This window comes from Solea senegalensis, linkage group LG17 (genome assembly GCF_019176455.1).
Source record: "Solea senegalensis isolate Sse05_10M linkage group LG17, IFAPA_SoseM_1, whole genome shotgun sequence".
NCBI classification, from domain to species: domain Eukaryota; kingdom Metazoa; phylum Chordata; class Actinopteri; order Pleuronectiformes; family Soleidae; genus Solea; species Solea senegalensis.
The window spans coordinates 12,299,654-12,320,216 of NC_058037.1; the positions used below are offsets into that span (position 1 = coordinate 12,299,654).

Here is a 20,563-nt window from a genome sequence, read left to right on the forward strand (position 1 = left end):
TTCTTTGTTTCTTAGACTTATCTAGCTAAATGTATACTGTGGGCATAAACAAGACACTAAAGTGTTTGCTGTATGGTACTTTGAATATAAACCAATAAATGTGGAGCATACATGACAGTATGCAGATTATTAGGGGCCTCACACCCATTTATTTAGGTGGTAAGTGACACCCACATACCTGTGTGAGATTATAATGTTAATTTATATTAATTTCACCAAACAAGATTGCATTACACTTAGACAAACCAACTCCACTTACATGAAGCCTAAGGGCAGAGGGATATATGCATATCAGTTTGAAAATTTAACCCCTTGAGAATGGCTATTCTATTGTTGCTGTATAAAACATCTAAATATAATGGCTAATGGTTAAAGGTCCAGTGTGTAAAATTTAGTTGACTGTGAATTTCTGAAGTGTACAATTTGTTGTATGAATTGTTGTCTTTATATGAGGGCTGCAGCAATTATTCGATTGATTGGTTATTAATTGATTACTATCTCAAACAATTTTGATAAACGATTAATTGGTTTGGAGTTTTTCTAAAAATACAACAAGTTTCTTTGCTCCATGTAACAAAGAAATTATTAAAACTGAATCATGTTGGTTTGTGGACAAAACAAGACATTTTGAGACCTACAACACTACAACTAGCAACACATTTGTTGACATGTTTTACCGTCACGATGCATGCGTCATCCAGATTATTAGTCCGATTGGTTGGCGGTCAATCTAATTGTGTACAGAAGATCTACATCTGATGGTCACACCTCTCGCAAGTGGAAGGTGACTGCACCCTTCCCAGACTCATACGCCACAGAAGCCTCCATTTTGGATTATGGATCACTTTATTATAGTCGCCCATAAATGGCACATCTTTTGAATTTTGTAATAGCTGAAGGCTATATTGCTTCTCCAACACACTTGAAAGAGAACAGTGAGGTTATGGAAATGCAGCTGCAACATGCAACTTCTCCTAAATATGTTGGTAAATTTTACACATTGTACCTTTAAACATGTTTTTGGTAGATGTCTTTTGTAACTTTTAAAATGTTTTATTATTAATCAAATCATGTCTAGTGTAAGATTTGGATGAATATGGTGTTAAGATATATCGATGCAACGAAATAGAAACTGAAATGAAAGTTGTTGGAGTTTTGTTTTGATTGACAGACCGGTTTAGACAGACGCAGGGTCCTCCAAAAGGACAGGAATACAGTCTCGGTGTCATACTAAAGTTTGAATGGACTTTATTCATTGATTGACCACATAGGTTATTGACTTTGTCCCTACTATTCTTCTTCTCTGCTTATTTATTTTGGTAGACTCAGCATGTATCCAAACCATACCGAGTAGAGCTACAGCACACGCACGTGCTAACGTTATTAGCTCGTTAGCACATACTCTTTCGGTAGGGCTACCTACCATTTCCTCTGTGTGTATGGTAACCGGCAACTATGGATATTGTTGTTTGTTTTGTGTACATGCCATTAAAGTCACAAACAACCTCACTTACGGCGGTAGTTTGACTCGCGGGTTCGCGTGTTTGCTTTGATACAAGCTAGCCCGTAGTTAGCACTATAGCTGTTTTCACGGGATTTTAATGATCAAATGGTAGCGTAAGAATAACGCTCGTGTATTAGATTAATCATAAATGAATCTATTTACATTAAATCAGACGAGCCCCAATTTGGACGTAGTTGTTTCGTAAAGCATAAAAGTAGCGAGGTGTGTTGCGTGTACCAGGATGGCCGAGTGGTTAAGGCGTTGGACTTAAGATCCAATGGACATATGTCCGCGTGGGTTCGAACCCCACTCCTGGTAGATTGTTTTGATGGTGTCTTTGTCAATCAGATATCAAAGGTAAAGAAAAATAACATATGGAAGGACATGGAACATAATTCATCGTTAGAAAGCAGGATTGTTTGTTAATCAAGGTATTCCCCGCATTTGTATGTGTGCTTTGTCGTTGAAAAAGCAGATGTATACCTGTTTACAATAAACTAACTTGTGACTATCCATATTTTTAACAAGTATATTTTGACTAGTCATAATTCTAGTAATTTTAGGCAATTTAGATATCTATAACTGAATTGATGTCATTTGTCCTAGGAATAATAACATACTTTGCTTGACTGGAAGCGATGAAACACTTGAAGAAACTAAACCTTCTTTCCCATCGTTGTACAGTTTTTCTACAGTCTGTTTTCTGTGTTATAATTACATAGCCAAAATTTGATGTAATAATGTTGGCTGAAAGTTATTCTGGTATGTTCTTTTAACAGTAGAATCCCAACTGCTGGCTCAAAATAACCAGTTTTTGTGTTTTTGGTCAATCTTTTTGGAGTAGTTGTGCCTTTGAGACAGAAGAGGGCACTGTAAGTCTTTATTATATGGTAGTCTCTGGGCTGGAGTCCAGCTCTGGTCCTCTGAAGGCCCACAGTTAGAATTCATGCTGCTCACTGATACCCAGTCATTTGCATCTGCCACAGGGAAAATACTGTTTGCAGCTCCTCCGAAGGATTTTATTTTTAACAATATAAAAAGTGTAGATGGAAAAGAAACAATGACAAATGTTATAAATTTCATGGGTGTTTTCTTTTTGTTGCAGAGGCACAATAAATGTAAACATATACAAAACGTGTGTCAGTGTTATTACACAATTAATTAGACAAGCTGTGTGAAAAATATAGTTTTACAGGTTCATCTTTGCAAGTAATGCCAACAAATGTACTCGTTGACTTTCCACTTGTGTCATGGCTCCCTCTATGACAACCACCAAACAAATATACTGTCACTTGATAAGTGTCAGAGGCCTAAGAGAGCATTAATTTGTGAAACTGAGCTTCACGTATGAACTGTGTGTGGAAGCGTCCACAAAAGAGTCCTGACAACTGAGACGAGAGAGGGAGAAGGATGAGCTCCTACAATGGAAGATCAACATCTCTGCGTCCACAAAGCCCCAGAGACTCTTCCCAAAGAGCCTTAATCTTTTATTCAGAGCTTTCAGTTGCCGAAAAGTGTCGCTTTTTTGGACCAACACATCAGCAACTATAACAAGATGAAATCAGATACTTTGGATGGTTGAAATAATTGATGATAATGATAACTGCCCTGGTTGTACTGCACATTCTATTTGATCATTTTGATTCCCTTTTGTCAAAACAACGTAAGTGTATTTTTAATTCTTTTTTAACACTGATAACTATTGTTATTATGGTATGTTTGATGTTATTTACTTCCCATGTATTAAAACATCTGTATTTCAATGCTCTGCTGGCGTTTGCACATTAATTCATCAGTGATAATTCCAATAAATCTTCACCTTTTTGTTTTATCTATAGTTTCCTCTAAACTGCTTCGTTTTCTCCATCTTTCACCTTTTGTTACAAGAAAACACTTGGCTTGGTGTAAATAGTCAATTTATTTTACGTGGAAAAGGTTCAAATGAATACAAAACAGCTATAATTCCACAATTAAACTTTTTTTTTGTTTTCCTGTGGGAATCACTTGGTTACGTCACGTGACGCCCACCGCGCCATGTTTCCATGTCTGCGTCAGGAAAACTTTTACAGCCAGAGGGAGTCCGGTGTGAAGTCGCCCATCGTGAGTGTTGTGCTTCCGGCCAAAACTTTCAAAATAAACTCAAGTCTCACTACGGTAGTGTAGTAATTGAGATGAAACTCATATAATCGTTGATAAACGGGGATTAGTTTCAATCATTAGTATTATCCTCACAGTGAACGTCATTTACAATGGAAAACAAATGAATGGGCTAGTATGATGGCTGTACAACGTACAATTCAATGCGTGTATTATCATTTTATTAAAGCGATACAACATTTAAACGCTTCAAAAAAATAATCACACGAACTAAAAAGGGGAACACGACTGTACTGCCAATTTCTCGCCTTCGCGGTGACCTCGGACGCTTTTACGTTGAAGAACAAGTGAAAGCATTTCCGCTCTGTGAAGCTAACTCGCGCTAGCTTGGCGCTAGTGTAATCAGCGGGGATAAAGAGTGAAGCAGCAACAGGAGGAACAAAGTTGCGGGACCTTGAGTTCTCAGCTCTGCGGTGTTGACTCGTGAAATGTAAAAACCATCTCTTCATGTCCAGGAGATTGATATACATACACAGATAATCTGCGGTAGATGTAGTGATTTTTGCTGCGCGGAGACGGAAGGCGTTTCTTTTTTTGGCACATTGTGGAGAGTGGATGCGCTGGGACACGGGTGTCTGCAGTCAGACAGTGAGTGAGAAAGAGTCGTAGAAATGCCGTAAATCAATTGGATCAGTGTAATTTTTTGGGGGTGAAACTTTTTTTCAACACACTTGGATTCATTTGTCTGTTCATACTTTACACGCTGTGGATTTGTTGTGAGGCGAGCTCGTCTCCTCTCCTGACTGCTCGGTGACAGCAGAGGTGAGTGTGTGTGACTTGGATCAGTAGTTAAATGTTTATTTTACTATTTACTGCAGTCATGCCTCAGAGATCAAATATTAACCGCCACCTAGGCCATTGTAGAATCACTATTTTACAGTTCTCCTATGTGCTTTGTAGCAGTATGATTTATTTGTATATAAAAAACATTGACTTTTTCAGGACCAGTCGTCCTCATGGGGACCAAAGCCTGACCCTAATAATGAGGCAGGACCTGATTTCTGAGGCTCTGGTTGAAGTTGGGACTACGTTTGTTGTAAATTGCTGTTAGGTCAATGTCAACTGTAGACATTAAACTCATTTTTATTAGGTACAATAAGGCTGTGTGAAGTGAAGTCTAAACAAGGAAGGCTGCACAAAAAAGCTGTGTGTTTTGTCATGAAGGCCATAATCTTGTCAGATTAACACAATAGAGATTGTCCCTATAAACTTTACTCACTTTTTTTAAAGACGAAAAACCATCATGAGAGTCACATTTGTGTTTATATTGTTGCATATTGTAATGTTTCTGACTGTTTTATTGCTGGTTGTGGAACAACAACTATTATTTATTTTTCTTAAATGATGAATGAATCAGAAAGTTGTGTTTATTGATAATCAGAAACACACACATCACCAGCAAAAGGCTGGAGTAGAATCTGCAAATCTATGTGTTGACCCTAATGACTCATGTGTGTCCTTGGGAACGACTATAAAGTCACAGGTCTGAAGCAAAGGCATTGGCTTCAGTTTACTGGCATACACTTGAACCTGTCGAAATATACAGTTTGCCGAACAACAGCGCTGATTAAACTTTGGTTGTCAGAAGTCCTCCACAGTGAGAGAGGAACTGAGACTACAGAGACACCAGTGAGATAGCAGGGACAGCCTTTTCCTTTTGTTTTCAGTTATTTTTGGGTCTTGCATCACCCTTCAAGCACTGCTTGATAAAACTGCACTGAAACCATCTCCATTCAAGGTAAAAAAAAACAAGCTATTTTTAGAGGTGAACACAGCAGAGTTTTTTAATGAAAACATACTCTGGATTTAAACAGACCACACAAGCATTTGGCACTATGCAGTCAGAAAACAAACAAACTAGTTCGAGTAATGTGTGAAGCTGCTGCACCAACTGACCCTGTTCACTTGGTCAAACTGGACGTTTGTTTGCAGAGTTTTTGACACATGGCATTTGATGTTTGGAGCTCACTGAACGTTCAGCACGCGCGACAGTGATCAGTGACAAGAGCACATGTCAGACACGTATGTGTCTCAAAGTAAACCCTCATCACCTGCACCCATTTAAAATGAATCTGCCAATTGTCCCCGGGTCTGAAATGAACTTGTTTTTGTAGAAGCTGGTAAATGAAATTATACTTTAAATCTATTTGTGTGCTTAGAGATATTTCACTACCTACTAAGTGGACAAACTTTGTCGTTGTTGTTTCAAACTCTGTTTATTGATTATTTTTGTGCCTGAGCTTCACAATGGTCTACAGCATAATTGCTAGTCATTACAGCATGAACGGGAAACATTTTTACACATAAATCATTGCCCAGATTGTCAGCCTAAGGCCGGAGTATGAAACCACTTTGTTTATTCCCTTTGCCCCCAAGTGGACAACAAAGTGCAAGCCTGAAACAGCTGTTATTGTTTTAATGACCTACGGTGTTCCTCACGGAGTGCCAGATCTTCCTGTGTGTTATATGATGGCGTTTGAATTGTCTTAATGCATTCTCATGATATCCTGAGATTAGTTTTCCATTATTTTGGTTCAAATTAAATTAGAAAAAAGCCAATAGAAGTGAAGTTTTTTTTTCTTTTCGTTTCAGTGAGTGTTGAGTCACCACGGACTTAATTGAATTTCATTTTTCTTCTCTTTTCTCTTGCTTACAGGTACAGAAAAAAAAAAACCAAACCCTGTTACACCGCCTGACTCTGTATGACACAATTCCAACTCATCTAACTTTGGATTAATTGGCAACCATGGCATCACACGGAGACACTGCAGGGGGAGGAACCAATGAAGAGTTCAACGACATCATCCGATGGAGATCTGGTATGTTTTCATGTCGTTGTTGTTTAAGGATGGGGTCATACTTCCTGCGTCTGCATGTGCGAGGTCCGTGAGGGTCTGCACGATGTAAATTTCATCGTCCGCCGACTAACATGTTAGTCTGCGCTGACCCGCCGGAACCGCGAACACTCCCAGTTTGATTCCACGTTGACCGAAACACTGCACATGCTTCCTGTAGCACAACACTTTCCTGTCCAGTGAAGACAACAAAGAATCGAGTAACCAAGGAAACTTGCTTGATGTTAGGACTGGGAGTGAGGAAGTCTGCTGGTACTCACACATGTACAACTCGAATGAGCTTGCGAATCCGCCTCAACTGTAATAGAATATGAGATTGAGTTTGCATGTGGCAATGCGAAGAGGGTCTCCACGGACGCAGAACGTTGTAAACATGACCTGACCCTAGTACACCTTATGCCATCCCGTATGTGCATGTCAGTGTGTTCTCTGTTGATCCAGGTGAGAGGTTTTAACAGCATAGAGACAAGTGTTTGTTGTATATGCATGAGAGCAATCCCTGAAAGGAAACACTGACACAGCCAGAAATCCTGTCGTGCAGTGTTAACCTCAGTTCCCATGGAGGTAGACGAATGGAGGCATGAAGAGAGCGGGAGAATGTCGACTGCAACACGTTTGTTCGGAGAAAGGGAAAGTAACAGGAGAGGCGACCAATGGCAGCGGGGAAAAGGGAATGCAAGAATGCAGGGATGGGTTAGAGAGAGCCGCACCCTGTGATCCCTTTCTCTGCGGATCATTCCATTCCATAGGTTAATCTTCTGTAGACCTCCACCCTCCACGAGGCACACAAACACGTTGTTGTTCTTGGTGTTGTAGGAGTGATTTCTGTCAGCATTTTTCGGCTCAAAGAGGAACATTATTGGCCTGTTATTGGAGTAAGATTAAACGATAAGTGACGTTGTGTGCTGTGCATTTCTGTGAAACGTGGCTTTATTGTCAAAAAGAGCTCAACTTCTTAACTTGCAAATGTTTAAATCTGTATAAAGGTGTGTTTCATACTTAATCAGATAAATATATGAATACTTACAGTGTATGGTGTATGAGTCTGGAAATAGACAGTGGAGTGAGTTGGATAGATGACATGGTTTTGTTATATTGACAGTAACAGTGATTTTAATGGTGTGTCTGTGCAAAAATCCCGCAGTAAATTTTGCAGCGTTAAATATGCAATGTCAAAGTTCAGTGACTCTTTCAGAGTTATTACAACATCCCTAGGAAAGAGTTAATTCAACAGAAATTCTGATAAGGACCAAATACACTTGGACACAGTGGTAATTTAACTCTTTAAGTGTTGATTTAGCCCTGCACAATGTACTGTGCACACATAGGCTTACAAGGACAGGGTACTACTGCATACTGTTTACGTTAAGTCATTCTAACTTTTAACTTTTTAACTAATGCCATATAAAAGCTCACGCTGGCATCAAAAATTGGTGGTATGTGTTTGGATCCAAGCCTGCCTGACACTTTCCCCTCTTATTCTGTCAATTGTGCAGAAAATACTGTCAAGAAACAGTGTAGATTTATCCACCCTAGTCTGGACCGTGTGCCAGCCTTCTCCACCCACCCAACCTCAGAGCGCTGGTGGATTTTGTGCCTGGAATTCCACCGTGTTGATGGAGTTTGTAATTTACAATGCTTGTCTCCAGACCACAATGCTTTTCTTACAAAGATTCAGGTTTCCCTGGCAACCCCAAAAGTAATGTTTTCTTTTATGGCAAAGAGGGGAAAATTTAGCACATAGCTTAGCTGCACACTGGAACACCCCACTAAATGCAGCCGAGCACATTTTGTGCTGAGGTAACTTGCAGGCTCTACTGTTTCTTATCTTCACTCAGTAGGTGGATGTTTTATGGTACAGTATGTACATAAATGTGGCAGAAGTAAGGTGTACTATAATTAAAGGCACGTTTTGAATCTGGAGAAAAACCTGCCAACATCATCCATCTTCTACCACTTTATCCTCCACATTAAGGTCGCAGGGGAACTGTGCCAATCTCGGCTAACATAGGGCGATAGGTGGGGTATACCCTGGACAGTTCGCTAGTCGCTAATAGTGACAATATTTATTCCGACTGGGTCGCAAACCTGGGTCTTCTTGCTGCAAAGGCAAGAGTGATAACCACGACACCAACTGTGTGGCCACCTGCCAACATCAGATTGACAAAATTCTGATGTCATCTGGTGTTTCTCCTGATAACATCTCCTTGTATTGGTTTACTCTCGAGGACCTTTTCTTGCGTAAACACGAACCTTCCAGTCCTCATGGAGACCAGAACCTGGTCCAAATGAGACAGAAGTGTCAAGTTTAGGGCGAAGATGTGACTTGTGGTTAGGGTTAGGTATTAACAAGTTAAGGTTTGGGGCTTTGATTAGGTCTGTTCAAAATGAATGGAAGTCAGTGTGAGTCCTTATAAGAATAGCTGTGTGAAACTGTGTGTGTGTGTGTGTGTGTGTGTTTGGTGGGCAGGTGAAAGGCTGTTTTCACAGCTGAGAGAAGTCTTGTAAGAAAAGCATTAGTTCACTTGTTCGAGTGATTATCTCCGTGTTTGCCACCATGGGGTGCGTTTGAATGGCAGACGAATTTGCTCTCAACAGTGGAGTGTGTACTCGCAAACAGCACGCTCTCTCTTTAGCGATCACATTTCAATAGCAGTAGCACATGGGTGAGCATATTCCATTATTGTAAAGCTCCAGGTTAGTGATTTGGGTTTCTTGTGCGACAAGTTTGTAAACCAGCACTGATGACTGGTGAATTTGTGACATTAATATCACGATGGGGGTTAGACAGTCAGCCCCTGTCACAGAAACATACAGGCGCGGAGGGCGGCTCATATGTAACAATTACTATCTACTAGCTTTAGTGATTGGTGGATTTTATGCTCTGTGTACACGCCCATGATATTAATTTGGTTTCCCAAATGACCATGTCTTGCTGCAGAGCCTCTTTTCTTCCTCCGTGTGAAAAGCACACATTTTTAGCTCTTGGGTATTCCAGAGAAAAAAAAAAGCCCAGTGTGCTTATGATAGGTCACCCGCTGATTGTGTGCGCTGGAAATGTCACATCCTTCACTCAGAGCCTTGTTGATCAGCTGTAAATGCTGCTGCGTGTCTGTAATCACTGTAACAATGGTGTACGTTTCTGCCCCCTGTCTTTTAAGCCAAAGTTGCCTGTAGACGTGTGCGTGCGTGCGTGCATGCGTGTGGTGACTTGGTGACATAAGCACTTCATCAAAAAAACGGCTTGGAATGCAATCAAGGTGCACTTCAGGCACTTTTCTATTGGTAATTAGCAAATCTTATAAACCCTAATCATTTATGTTGGATGTTTATTATAGGGAAGGGGAAAATGAAAAGCATAATGTGCACATGTTAACACGTATGACCAAACATTAACCTTTTCATAATCTCTGTCCTTTGTTAGAATTATGGGATTGGCGAGCTGAACTTTTCATTGTTGAAAAAGGAACTGCTTTTTTCGCTTTTTAGCTTTGGGATCATGAAATAAAGCAAATTTCAGAAGTTTTAGACCTGGTCAGACAAAGCAATCTTCAGTGAATAAGGAGATCAAACTACAAATAAAACAAATCAGTAAAAATCCTAACTGTAAGCTGAATCCATCTCTAATATTAACCTGGTGTGCTGAACTCTGTTGGGAAACCAGATGTGTGTGGTTAGTTCTATAGAGAACAGCAGCTCTTAAAGGTGCTGAAGCAGATGTTGGTGAGTGCTTACAGACAGTATTTCTGCATGGATTATCCTGTAACCCCCTGAAGGCCCGTGCAACTCTCCTCCCCCTGTCTGTTCCAGAGTGCAGACAAATGTGAAAGGTCAGATATAATTCACAGGGTTACAGGCCGTTGTTTAATTGCCTTTACACGATAATGGACCCCCCTTCCCCCCCTCTGTTTATTTGTCACTTGAGAGCTCAGCTCTGGCCTTCTCAAAACGACACTTGTATAGCTCTTGTTACCTGACCTGGTCTTGGTTCTTAATCTTTGTTGGCTCTTTTGTTTCCACCCTCTCCTCCCGTTTGCCGATTTGTTATTCTGTGTGTTTGTGTGTAGTAGTAACAATCTTTTCTTTCTTTTCAAACCTTTCTTGTCTTTATCGACACCCCTAAAACACAACATTACAAGTCAAATGCTTGTCACTTATCATTTACTCTTTTATTTTATTATTCAGAAACTTTGTAATGCTTTAGTGAACCATGACTGTTTCTGTTGTGATGCTTTGGATGCTTCCATTGTTGTTGTCATGAACTGACTTTGTTGTATTACCTTGAGAGAGTCTAACTCCCACATCTCCCACGCTGAGAACTCATGTTGAACAGATTTTCAAATATGCATTAAAGACACACTGTGATTGACATGTTATTTAATCTGGCCAATTAACTTAGTCATTTAAAGGAATACTTCACCGATTTGCACTGAGCTTTGTATTACTAGAATAGTGGTAGTAACTTTTTTTCCCTTGAGTTGAGAAATAGCTAAATGCAAAAAAGCCAAAGTGTTTTTAGCCACTGTTGATTTAGTCCGCTAAAACAAAATAACATTTTCCAAACATCTAATTTATAAAACAACACATTTAATTGTTAGTAATGGAGGCAGCAACATCTCCTGTATCCCAAAACGTGTGCAGGAGCCGGCAGCGTGCTTTGCAAAGTAAGCACTGACACTGTGTCACAACTATTCTTCAATCGGTAAAATAATTTGTAAATATGAGCATAAGTGAAGTGAGTCTGAGGTGCCATTTGGTGCAGCTTTGAAAATTCACCGCGATTCATCACCTCTCTTGCTTTACCTGTTTAGCCAAACAAAGGATCATCCGCTTTCTCATTATCTCGGGGTGTGACTTGTAGCACAATGACGGAAGTTTTGTCTGACACAACAGGACAACAGGAATGTGAGCTTCACCAAACCCAAGGGTGTGGACGGTGTTATTTGTCACCGTACGCCAGAGCTCGGCTCCACGTCACAGATCCTTAATTCTAGACTTGGCATTTCGCAGCGGGGTGGACCGAGTGCTTGGAAATATTTCAGCTGTCATTTTTGTGTGCGTGCGTGCGTGCGTGCGTGCGTGCGTGCGTGCGTGCGTGTGTGTGTGTGTGGAAATAAAAGAGCTGGACTACTTCATCAGGAATAAGTGGAGAAAATGTGAAGAAGAGCTTTCTGGAGTCATGGAAATGTTTTTAATCTGTCAGTGAATACAGCGGCCGCCAGTTGATGCAAATACAACAATGGGTGTGCATCTGCATGTGTGGGTAGCACTGAACACAAATCAAAACAAAGGAGCTTTCACTGAGATGTCGTCATCTAATTTCATTTTTTTTTTTCTTCATTGTTCCACATTTCACTTGCTGAATGAATCTATGGTCGGGGAGGCTTCTCATGAGTGTGTCATGACTCCGAGGACGGGATGCGTCCTGTGGGAATGCAGCTGTAGGTTTTCAAGGCAATATATAGACACGTGTGTGTGTGGTTGTTAGTCTTGTTGCTAGTAGCTGAATTTGGCTGCCTGGGAAGTGGGAGGAAACCAGCTATCAAACCCTGGCTAGAAAATCTGGGAATAGAAACGCCGTCCAAAACGTCTCCCCTGGGTGCGGTTATGTGTGGGACTCAGCCCCTTTGGTCTGTGTGTATGTGCTGCAAGCTGTAAGAAGCCTTCAAACACTCCACCCAGCCCGGGTGACATTTAAACTCTTCTGGAGAAGGCTGGAAATGGCAGAAAATTATCACCCTCATATGAGCTTGTGGTTGTCGAACACATACAAACCGCTCTCCTGTCTCTGAAAATCTAACTTTTTTAGGCAGCCCCACCCCCTCTCTGCCCCCTTCTCTTAGCTCATTAGGGCTGCAAAGCCATGTTGCACAATCTACCTTCTGACCCCTCGCATGACAGGCTTTATGAAAACAAAAACGGCTCAGAGAGTTTTGACTAACCCTTTAAAGAATGAGTTAAAACAATTTTTTTTCTTTCTGTTTATTTTTTTTTTTGCATATTTTGGGTGACATGTTTGTGTCAGTTTTTGTGTGTTTAAAATAGGTGTATACTGCAAACATGTGCATTAAATGTTGCATAGATGTATAGATAAGAATACAGATCAATCACAGAGCAATGGGTTGTAGCAGGACTTCAACGGCCAAAAGATGGCGTCAATGGAGCAACGCATTTCTGTCGCCCAGTCGGCTGACTGTCGTGGGTCTAGCTCCACCCGTACTGTAACGTACCATTACTCTGGTACCCCAAGGGAAGGGTACCGATATAAGGAAAGGATGTGGCTGGTTATTTTGATACTATTCCTAAACGCACTAAACGCAAAAAAAACAACCCTGTATTGTACCAAGCTGTTTCACTTGGTGGAAACACGCCACAGGTGTCAGTCACACTGGTGTCCACTCACAACTCATATGTGCCATGCCTTATTGTCTATTTTCCTCTAAAAGGGAACAAAGTTTACGGAATTGACATCATTTTCTATTCTAGAAAACCTAAAACTAGCAATTGAGACCATTAACCCCTTAGGAAAATGCTTACTGATGTTATAATTTAAGTGAGAAGTACTATAATTTTCCATTTTTCTTCTATTTTCTTCTATTTTACTTTGTGTTTGCTTTTAAACCTAAAAGACCATGTCTGTTTTTGGTATATGGTTCTAGGTCAGAGATTAATGTAGAGCTTTCTAGCAGGCAAAGCTATTTATCTTTCATTCTATTTATCTGTTTATTGTTGTAATTGGTATCAAAGCACCGTTGCCTTTAAAGTGCCTTTAAGGTTCATTGTCAAAGCCATACCTTCATATGTGCCTTTGTAAATCTATCTATCATCAGAACCTGTACGACTTGTCGGTTTTACAACGTAACTAACTCTAGTTAGTAGCTAACTAGCTAACAAACTGCTGACTAACTTCTAACTACTAACTGTCTAAACTAACTAACTAACGGACTGCTGTTTAACTGTGTATGTGGAATAAACCTTCAGAAAGACAGTCGAGTTGTGACCGCCGTACTTGTTCTGGTTACCCTTTTCAGAAGGGAGTATTGAGCTGAAAGGATCAGCCAGTAAAAATCTGGACACTGAACTTAGAGAATATTGTGGCCCCATGTTTCTGCAAAGAGATTCTGTGGATGTGACCATGGGAATCTACTTATTTGAGTTCTTTGGTGGGGGGGGCCTGTGGCATTGTGGGAGAAGTGCACTTTCCATCTCTTTCTCTTGATGTTGTTCGGACCACTGACTCATCCGCTCAGTATGAAGGCATCTGTGAGAGAGTGTGTGTAGTGTGGCCATGATGACCACAACCTCTGAATGATTTTTGTTTGATTTTTTTTTTTCCTGGAGAAAATCGACCCCAGAGTGCAACTGTTAGTCAAAAACACATCATTGTGGAAAGAGAAGTCCCTTGTAAAACAAGTGGAAATCCCAAACTTACAGTAGCCGTACGGGGCCATTAGAAATCACGCTGGAGTTTGATTAAGGTGTGTGTGCTTGCGGTTTCGTGACGAGCGTGGATCACAGGGTGATATCAAAGTTAACTGTCAGGAAGGGAGGCTAAAGGAAAGAGGGCACAACAAACACAAAATTTAATTACACTATTCCATCACTAACTCTTGCAGCACACCTGACATCAAAGAGAGAGACCGTACAGTGGCCATCACAGTCAGGGAGGCAAAACAAAACAAAAACACGGGGATGTGACTAATTGTAAGTAAGTTTAGTTAATATGTAGACGAGATCTTATGTGGTTCCCTGCGCTTTTGGGGACACAGAGACGTAGACTTTTCATTCCATCCATGACTAATCGTGTAGAATAAGTAATCGTCTCATTAATAGATTGTAAAGATGACCATACCCAATTTTTTTCAAATGCGAGATCTTCCATATCTACTGCTCTCTGTTTGCACGGAAATGAGTCATATTAGAAATAAAATGGCATTTCATCAGTTGCAAAGCCTCTCAGCTGTTAGTTACAGTTGCCAGGTGATTTGCCCAACTTGTTTTGGATTTGGCAATTTCCTTTTGAACGTGGCACTTAACTTTTTGTGGGTTTTTTTTGGACATCATTTCAGGCATTTTCCAAGCCTTACTGTTTTGTAACAAGTAACCTGTCAACATGCTCCTGTATCACTGTTTCACTCAGTGCTGGAAAATATTACTTGGATGTAACGTACTCGTCTAATTATGACAGTGATGCATAATGAATAGTGTTGGTTTACCATTTTTTCTTTTTCAATTTTATTGGCGCCCTGGAAATTTGCAGTAATGCCTGCATGTGATTATGTTTATTTAAAAACACAAGACGATTTGGAATACAAATTTTCAATGTGGATTGCCATGGCAACAGCAGAAGCTTGGAGTCAGCCCTCCAAATAGATCTCAGTGTCATGTACACTCGGCCAATGTTTGTGGTGAGCCATAAAAGTAAAAGGCTCCACTCATTTCTTCCAGCCATTAGTCAGATGTGGATTTGGATTTGAAGAATCACCATAGGCAGATTAAATGTGTGTGTATGTGTGCGAATGATAGGGAGAGACAGATGTTTATGCCAGTGTACACACACACACACTTACAGCTTACAGCTATAAGTATCTTGTTAATGGATGCTTTTGACGTGCTGTGTGAAGACGGAGGGAGGACGCCTGCCTCTTGGGTCACGACTGATGCAGCTTAGTGGAAAGTCCCTTTTGGTTCTCTGACTCTAAGACCAGCAGGCTCACCCAGCCCTCTTGAGTCGTGAGCAGCTGCTGTAACTCTCAGTCAGTTCACTCAGACTCTGGAGGCTGGTGGTCATGAGTGAAGCAGACTGTTATTCCTCTTCTACTTCCTCTTTGTCAAGGAAAGGAAGAGAGAAAACAAAACACAGGAAAATTAACTTTCTCTTTATGTTTTCCTTCCTGACTTTTCCCCCCCGAGCGCTCGTTCCCTCACCTCGTTATTTCACCCTCTCTGTGGGAATGGAGTTGTTTGCCCAGTTGGTCCTCATTGATTGAATATGTCAATGAGCAAATGGACTCGGGCCTTTATCCAGTTCCCCGCACTGGGCCACATGTTAATTAACAGTTTTAACTCTATGGCTCCTTTTCACAACTTGCTCCTACCACTTAGCCCCCATCCCTCCTTATCCTCCATTTTCTTATTGTTGTTTTTTACGTTCAGAGTATTATATGAAGACACAACAAATAGCAATACAAACTGACAGTAAAAACTTATTTTTCCCAGTTGAACCAATTCAAATAAAACCTGTTTGCAGTTTCTTGTACATGTCACAGTAGAAAGAAAACAAAACACAGAATTTGAAAGCATCTCAGAAAAGCAGTATAGGAGGAAGCACACTCTTATTTAACCTCACCACCTCCTCCAAAACTCACTAGTTAAATCATCCATTAATCTACTATTTACACATTATTGCTGCATAGACTGAGATGTAAAAAAAAGACATTGATATTTACACATGTAAAACAACAATATAAAATTGTATTTTTTCTGTCTCCGCTTTGCTGTAGACAAACACTCAATAAAGCCCATAGTCCACAATAGCAGTATAATTACAGCTGTTTTTGAGTGACGTCATGTTAAATCTATTGCAAAAACATGGTGTGTCTGCTTATGACATAAAGTATGTTATGTGTTATGTTCTTGAAGGGGTTTCCCATTTAGTTTTGTTGGGTAGATTTCGACCACTACTCCTTGTATGGGGGCCATGCTGTAGGTGTAATAATCAGAAATGTGGCTTGTGTTCTTTAAATTGTCTGCGATCCTGTGATTTTTTTTTATGTTTGTTTTTGAGTGTTTTAGGTTTCACTTTTACTTGAACATGACATTAGAGAGAGAGAGAGGAAGTTTCTGTTGTAGTATCCGTAGTAGCGTGCGTGTTATGCTTCAGGTCACTGTGGGTCACGTTTATCTGCTGTCAGATTCTGCAGTGTGGGGTGTGCCATATTTACTCAGTGTTTCCAGCTGTTATTTACACATTTACACACACACACACCTGCCACTTACCTCTTAATTAAGAAGCCCTTGTTCCTGTTACTCACATTTCTCACCCTCGTGTTGAGCGTGTATGTAGGCCCCCATGTGATGTCACGTCAGACGAGCGCACCCAAATAAACGCACACGGTGTGGACGATCAGTGCTCTCACACCTCCTCTTCCTCTTTCTCTCTCTCACACAACCACCATACAACCACCTTGCCTTCCTGTTCCGGATTTGTTCTTCTTTATCGCCCTCAGTTTTTTTTTAGTTTAAACCTTTCTGTCCGTCATGAGTGTCAGTAAGTGGATGTCATGGAGAAAGCGTGACTTTTTCAGGAGGAAAAGAAAGCGTGAAAACAGTGCTGGTTTAGGTAAGTGGACGAGCACTTCTCTAGTTGACATATGGGGGGATTTTTACTCTGAATCCTACGAGTCGCCGCTCAAAACTACTGTAAGCTGTTTATTATTCACTGCACATTTCGACCAGTCATTGTACCACTAGTTGAAGGAGACAAAACTAAAGAGCTGAAGCATTCACCAGTGGATTGTGTCACATTTTTCTGCAGCCTTATGCTGCAAAGTTATGCTTTGTTGATTCTTTGTTGGTGTGTTTTTTAGTCTACAATTATCGGATGTTTGCGTGGCTGCTCTGCCCCAAATCTGTAATTATCTGTACTAAATGTGGTTTGCATCATTTGCTGCATCCATTAAAAACATGTGGAGCTGGTAGACATCCTTCTCATTTTTCATTTTGAAAAGATGCCCTCATGCTGTTTTTTTTTTTTTTTCGTATCTAAGGAGCTTTATTTTTATGATTTTACTGGTCATAGGGTTCATTGTCGTGCAGCTATTCTTCTGAGCAGAATTGGCTCCTATTCACTTGGACAACCTAAACCGGCCCATTGAATGTTTAGTCTGGTCAAACGGAGGCCAGTCAAGTGAAAAAAAAAAAGTGTGGTTTCAGTATCACAGTATTCCATCATGATATCGCAGTTATGTTATTCATGGTGCTCTTTCGCAGTATTTCATAGTAAAAGTCTTTGTTTTGATATGAAACTATATAAGACACTACATATGTAATACATTTACTGATGTGATAAATATTACCTTATGTGGAGGGCCACAATGAAATTGATTTGGAGGGCCACATGTTTGAGACCTCTGGGCCCTAACCTTAACAACAACCAGGTAATTCCTCAGAAATAAGCTTTTGTCTCGTTAGGACCAGGTTTTGGTCTCCATGAGGACCACTGGTCCTGACAAGGTCAGTGTTTATGCCAGAAAAGGTCCTGAAGAGGTAAATAATACCAGAAAAACTAACTTTAACTATTAGAAACACATTTGAAGTGCTCTCCCAGTCCAGTGTTGACATAATATCATGTATTGCTTGAGTGAAGTACATTTCCAGCGAAAACGGAAAATACAGACACTTGCCGCGTTTCCACCACATTGCCGCTGCGTGTTGTGTCTGCTCGTGCACACGTCTCGGCCTGATTCGCTTCTCTTTGTCCCTTCATTTTTTTTTTTGTCCCATCGTGTGCCGGCTGTGGTGTTCTGTCCTGTTGCATGCAGTGATGGTGCTGAACAGTGTTTATCTGTGTTCATCCCCTATCTCTCAAAGCGTCGTGATTCCCCCACACTGGCTTGCCCTGTCCTGTTGTGTTCTGCCCCCATTCTGGTTCCCTGGCTGTTCCCCTCTCTCTCTCTCTCTCTCTCTCTCTCTCTCCCTCTCTCTGTGCTGTTGCATTCTTCTGTTCTGCACTGGTCAAGGAATGAGGAGGCAGAGGAGAGAGAGTGAATGTCAGCTTCACTTCTGAGCTGCTGAAACTTCTGGACTGTCTCTTCTTCATCACTTTTTATTTTTGATTTTTTTTTGTCTTTCGCCGCTCATTTGGGTGAAGTTGGTGGGGGCCCGCTGTAAAAGATGGCCGAGTATGTGCTCAAACTCAGAGGTAGGAACTTTTGACAGGTGTGTGACACAGGTTGGTGGAGCCAGGATTACTACAGCCGGTGTTCAGGTGCAGTTGACTCACACCGCAAACACATTTTGACAAGTGCTGTGTATTTTTGTGGTTCTTCTGCAGTTCTGTGCCTTGTGTTATGAACATTTCTGAAATCTTGTTATGAAAGTGCAGTATTATTTGCTCAAGTGGATTGTCACTCTCCAAGCATAATTGTGTATTTGTTATTTTGGATATAGACTAAATATACTATAGGATTTGCCAAAGTTTAGATATAGTCAGACTGTCATCAGCATTAAAGCTGAAGACTTGAGGCTGCAGCTTGTTTTGAAATTTGAACATGTCTAAAACGACACAGAACAATAATAGAACTAGTTACCAGTTTTCATTTTGGCTGAATTCTATTTGAATTATTTGTCTTTAGGGCAGCAACTAAAGATTATTTTCATAACCGATTAATCTGTCCCATTGTTTTTCTTGATTCATTGAATAATTGTTTGGTCCATAAAATGTTAATGTGTTGAAAAAGTGTTTTTCAAATCTGAGAATGATGAAACCAGAACATTTTCATATTTAAAAAAACTTGACACTCAAACCGGTGACCAAAATAGTTGACGATTAATTTAGTAATTTAGTAATCAGTGAACAGTTTTTCAATCGTATCTCCTCCCCAGAGGTTCACATGGTTCACTCTCATGTTCTGTCATGCCAACTCTGTCAGTCTGTCCTCATATCCAAAACAAAAACACTTGTGAAAGACCAAACAGTGGTTTGATTGAACAGTCAGAGGATAATGAAGCCAGTTAAATCCACTCACATTGCTTCCTCTCTTTTTTTCTCCCCTCTCCAAATGTCCTTTCACATTCTGCAGTGATTTACAGTTTGCTCATTGTGCATCTGGTTTGCTGAATCATGCTTATTCCACCCCCACACCCCCGATTTCACTCTTGCAGGCACCTATGTACAGTGTACCACAAAGGTGTTTTTCAAATCGCTAAGTGGGGATATAGGTTAATCTCCTCTGAATGCCAGGCATGTTTTTTCCCTCACAAATTCCCAGATCTTGGCGATGGAAGAGCGTCAACAAGGCTGTGCTGCTAGTTGTGGGACAAGCTTAGACAAGTGACCAGTGAAGGGAGGAGGGAGGAATGTGTGGGAAATGATAAGAATTCTGTGCATTCCTCTCAACCTGCAGCATCAAAACAATGCACATATCTGCCAATAAAGTGTGAAAGGGATTGAGCTGTATGTGCCAGGTTTTTTGTTTTTTGTAGAAAGTTAAAACAGTGTGATTGGACACACAGGCCTGTGTCTGTGTGTCCTGTGTAAGGATTACTTCCCCCCCACTATGCTGTGGGTGGTGCTGTGCTGAAAGACTGGACGGCCAACAGCTGAGCCTCCTTTCAGATGGCCAGCGAGATGAAGGTTAAGATTTATGTGTGCAGCCTTTTCTTGATATTTTTTCCATTGCTGAGCCAAGCGCTCACCTTTGTGCCTCATTTATAAACATGTTTGTATGTGACCTTGGCAGCATTCAGACCCATATGCCAGCGAGTATTCTGTCAATCAATGTCCCGGTTTTCTTCAGCTGGTACTGTGTTGTTGTCATGTTAAAGCTCCGTTGCGTAACATGTGGTGACTTCTGTTGGTGGTGATGTCATTATTCTGCCTCTGTTTGTTCTTTGTTTGCTGCGTCCTTCATGTGAAAACAAGCTCCGTCAAGCAAATCTGCCCCGACCTGGGGAGCATTTGTATGTATACACTGGCAGCACGGAGGTTGGTGGGGCAAGAAGAGTTTATCCCGTCAAACCACTGAACGACGGAAGATTTTTTTTTGTTCATTCGGTGGTACAGGTCCTTGAGATCCTTCAAAGTTTGTCAGTTGGAAAAAGAAAAAAGTCAAGGACCTTGAAAGTTTTTGAAAATCAACCTAAATAGACGTGGGTCATTGAAAGTGCTAGAATTTTGTGCAAGAAAGAAGTGAAGGTTGATGTTTAAGTAAATGTGTCCCTTGTTTGTTATGACACCACCTACTGTCTCATGCACTCCGCATTGCTTGATGCACATACAATAGACTAGGCCTAAGCAGAACAAACGTTAAGTCGCAATTACAAG

At 40.8% G+C, this 20,563-nt stretch overlaps 1 protein-coding gene and 1 non-coding gene across 3 annotated transcripts in view; both read left to right on the forward strand.

Annotated features, from left to right (window-relative positions):
- Positions 1-1,739: 1,739 nt before the first annotated feature.
- On the forward strand, positions 1,740-1,822 carry trnal-uaa. Its single transcript has one exon. It is a non-coding gene; the product is annotated as a tRNA-Leu (tRNA).
- A 2,197-nt stretch (positions 1,823-4,019) lies between these two features.
- Positions 4,020-20,563, forward strand: part of utrn (utrophin) — a 61,199-nt gene continuing 44,655 nt past the window's right edge. The window contains exons 1-2 of one of the 2 annotated variants that reach the window (XM_044049312.1): positions 4,020-4,423; positions 6,318-6,480. In XM_044049312.1, the coding sequence (XP_043905247.1) occupies positions 6,408-6,480 (73 nt within the window). In that variant the 5' untranslated portion in view covers positions 4,020-4,423; positions 6,318-6,407. Of the gene's footprint in view, positions 4,424-6,317; positions 6,481-16,702; positions 16,859-20,563 lie in introns of those variants that run through there. The other variant, XM_044049311.1, reaches the window with a different exon arrangement.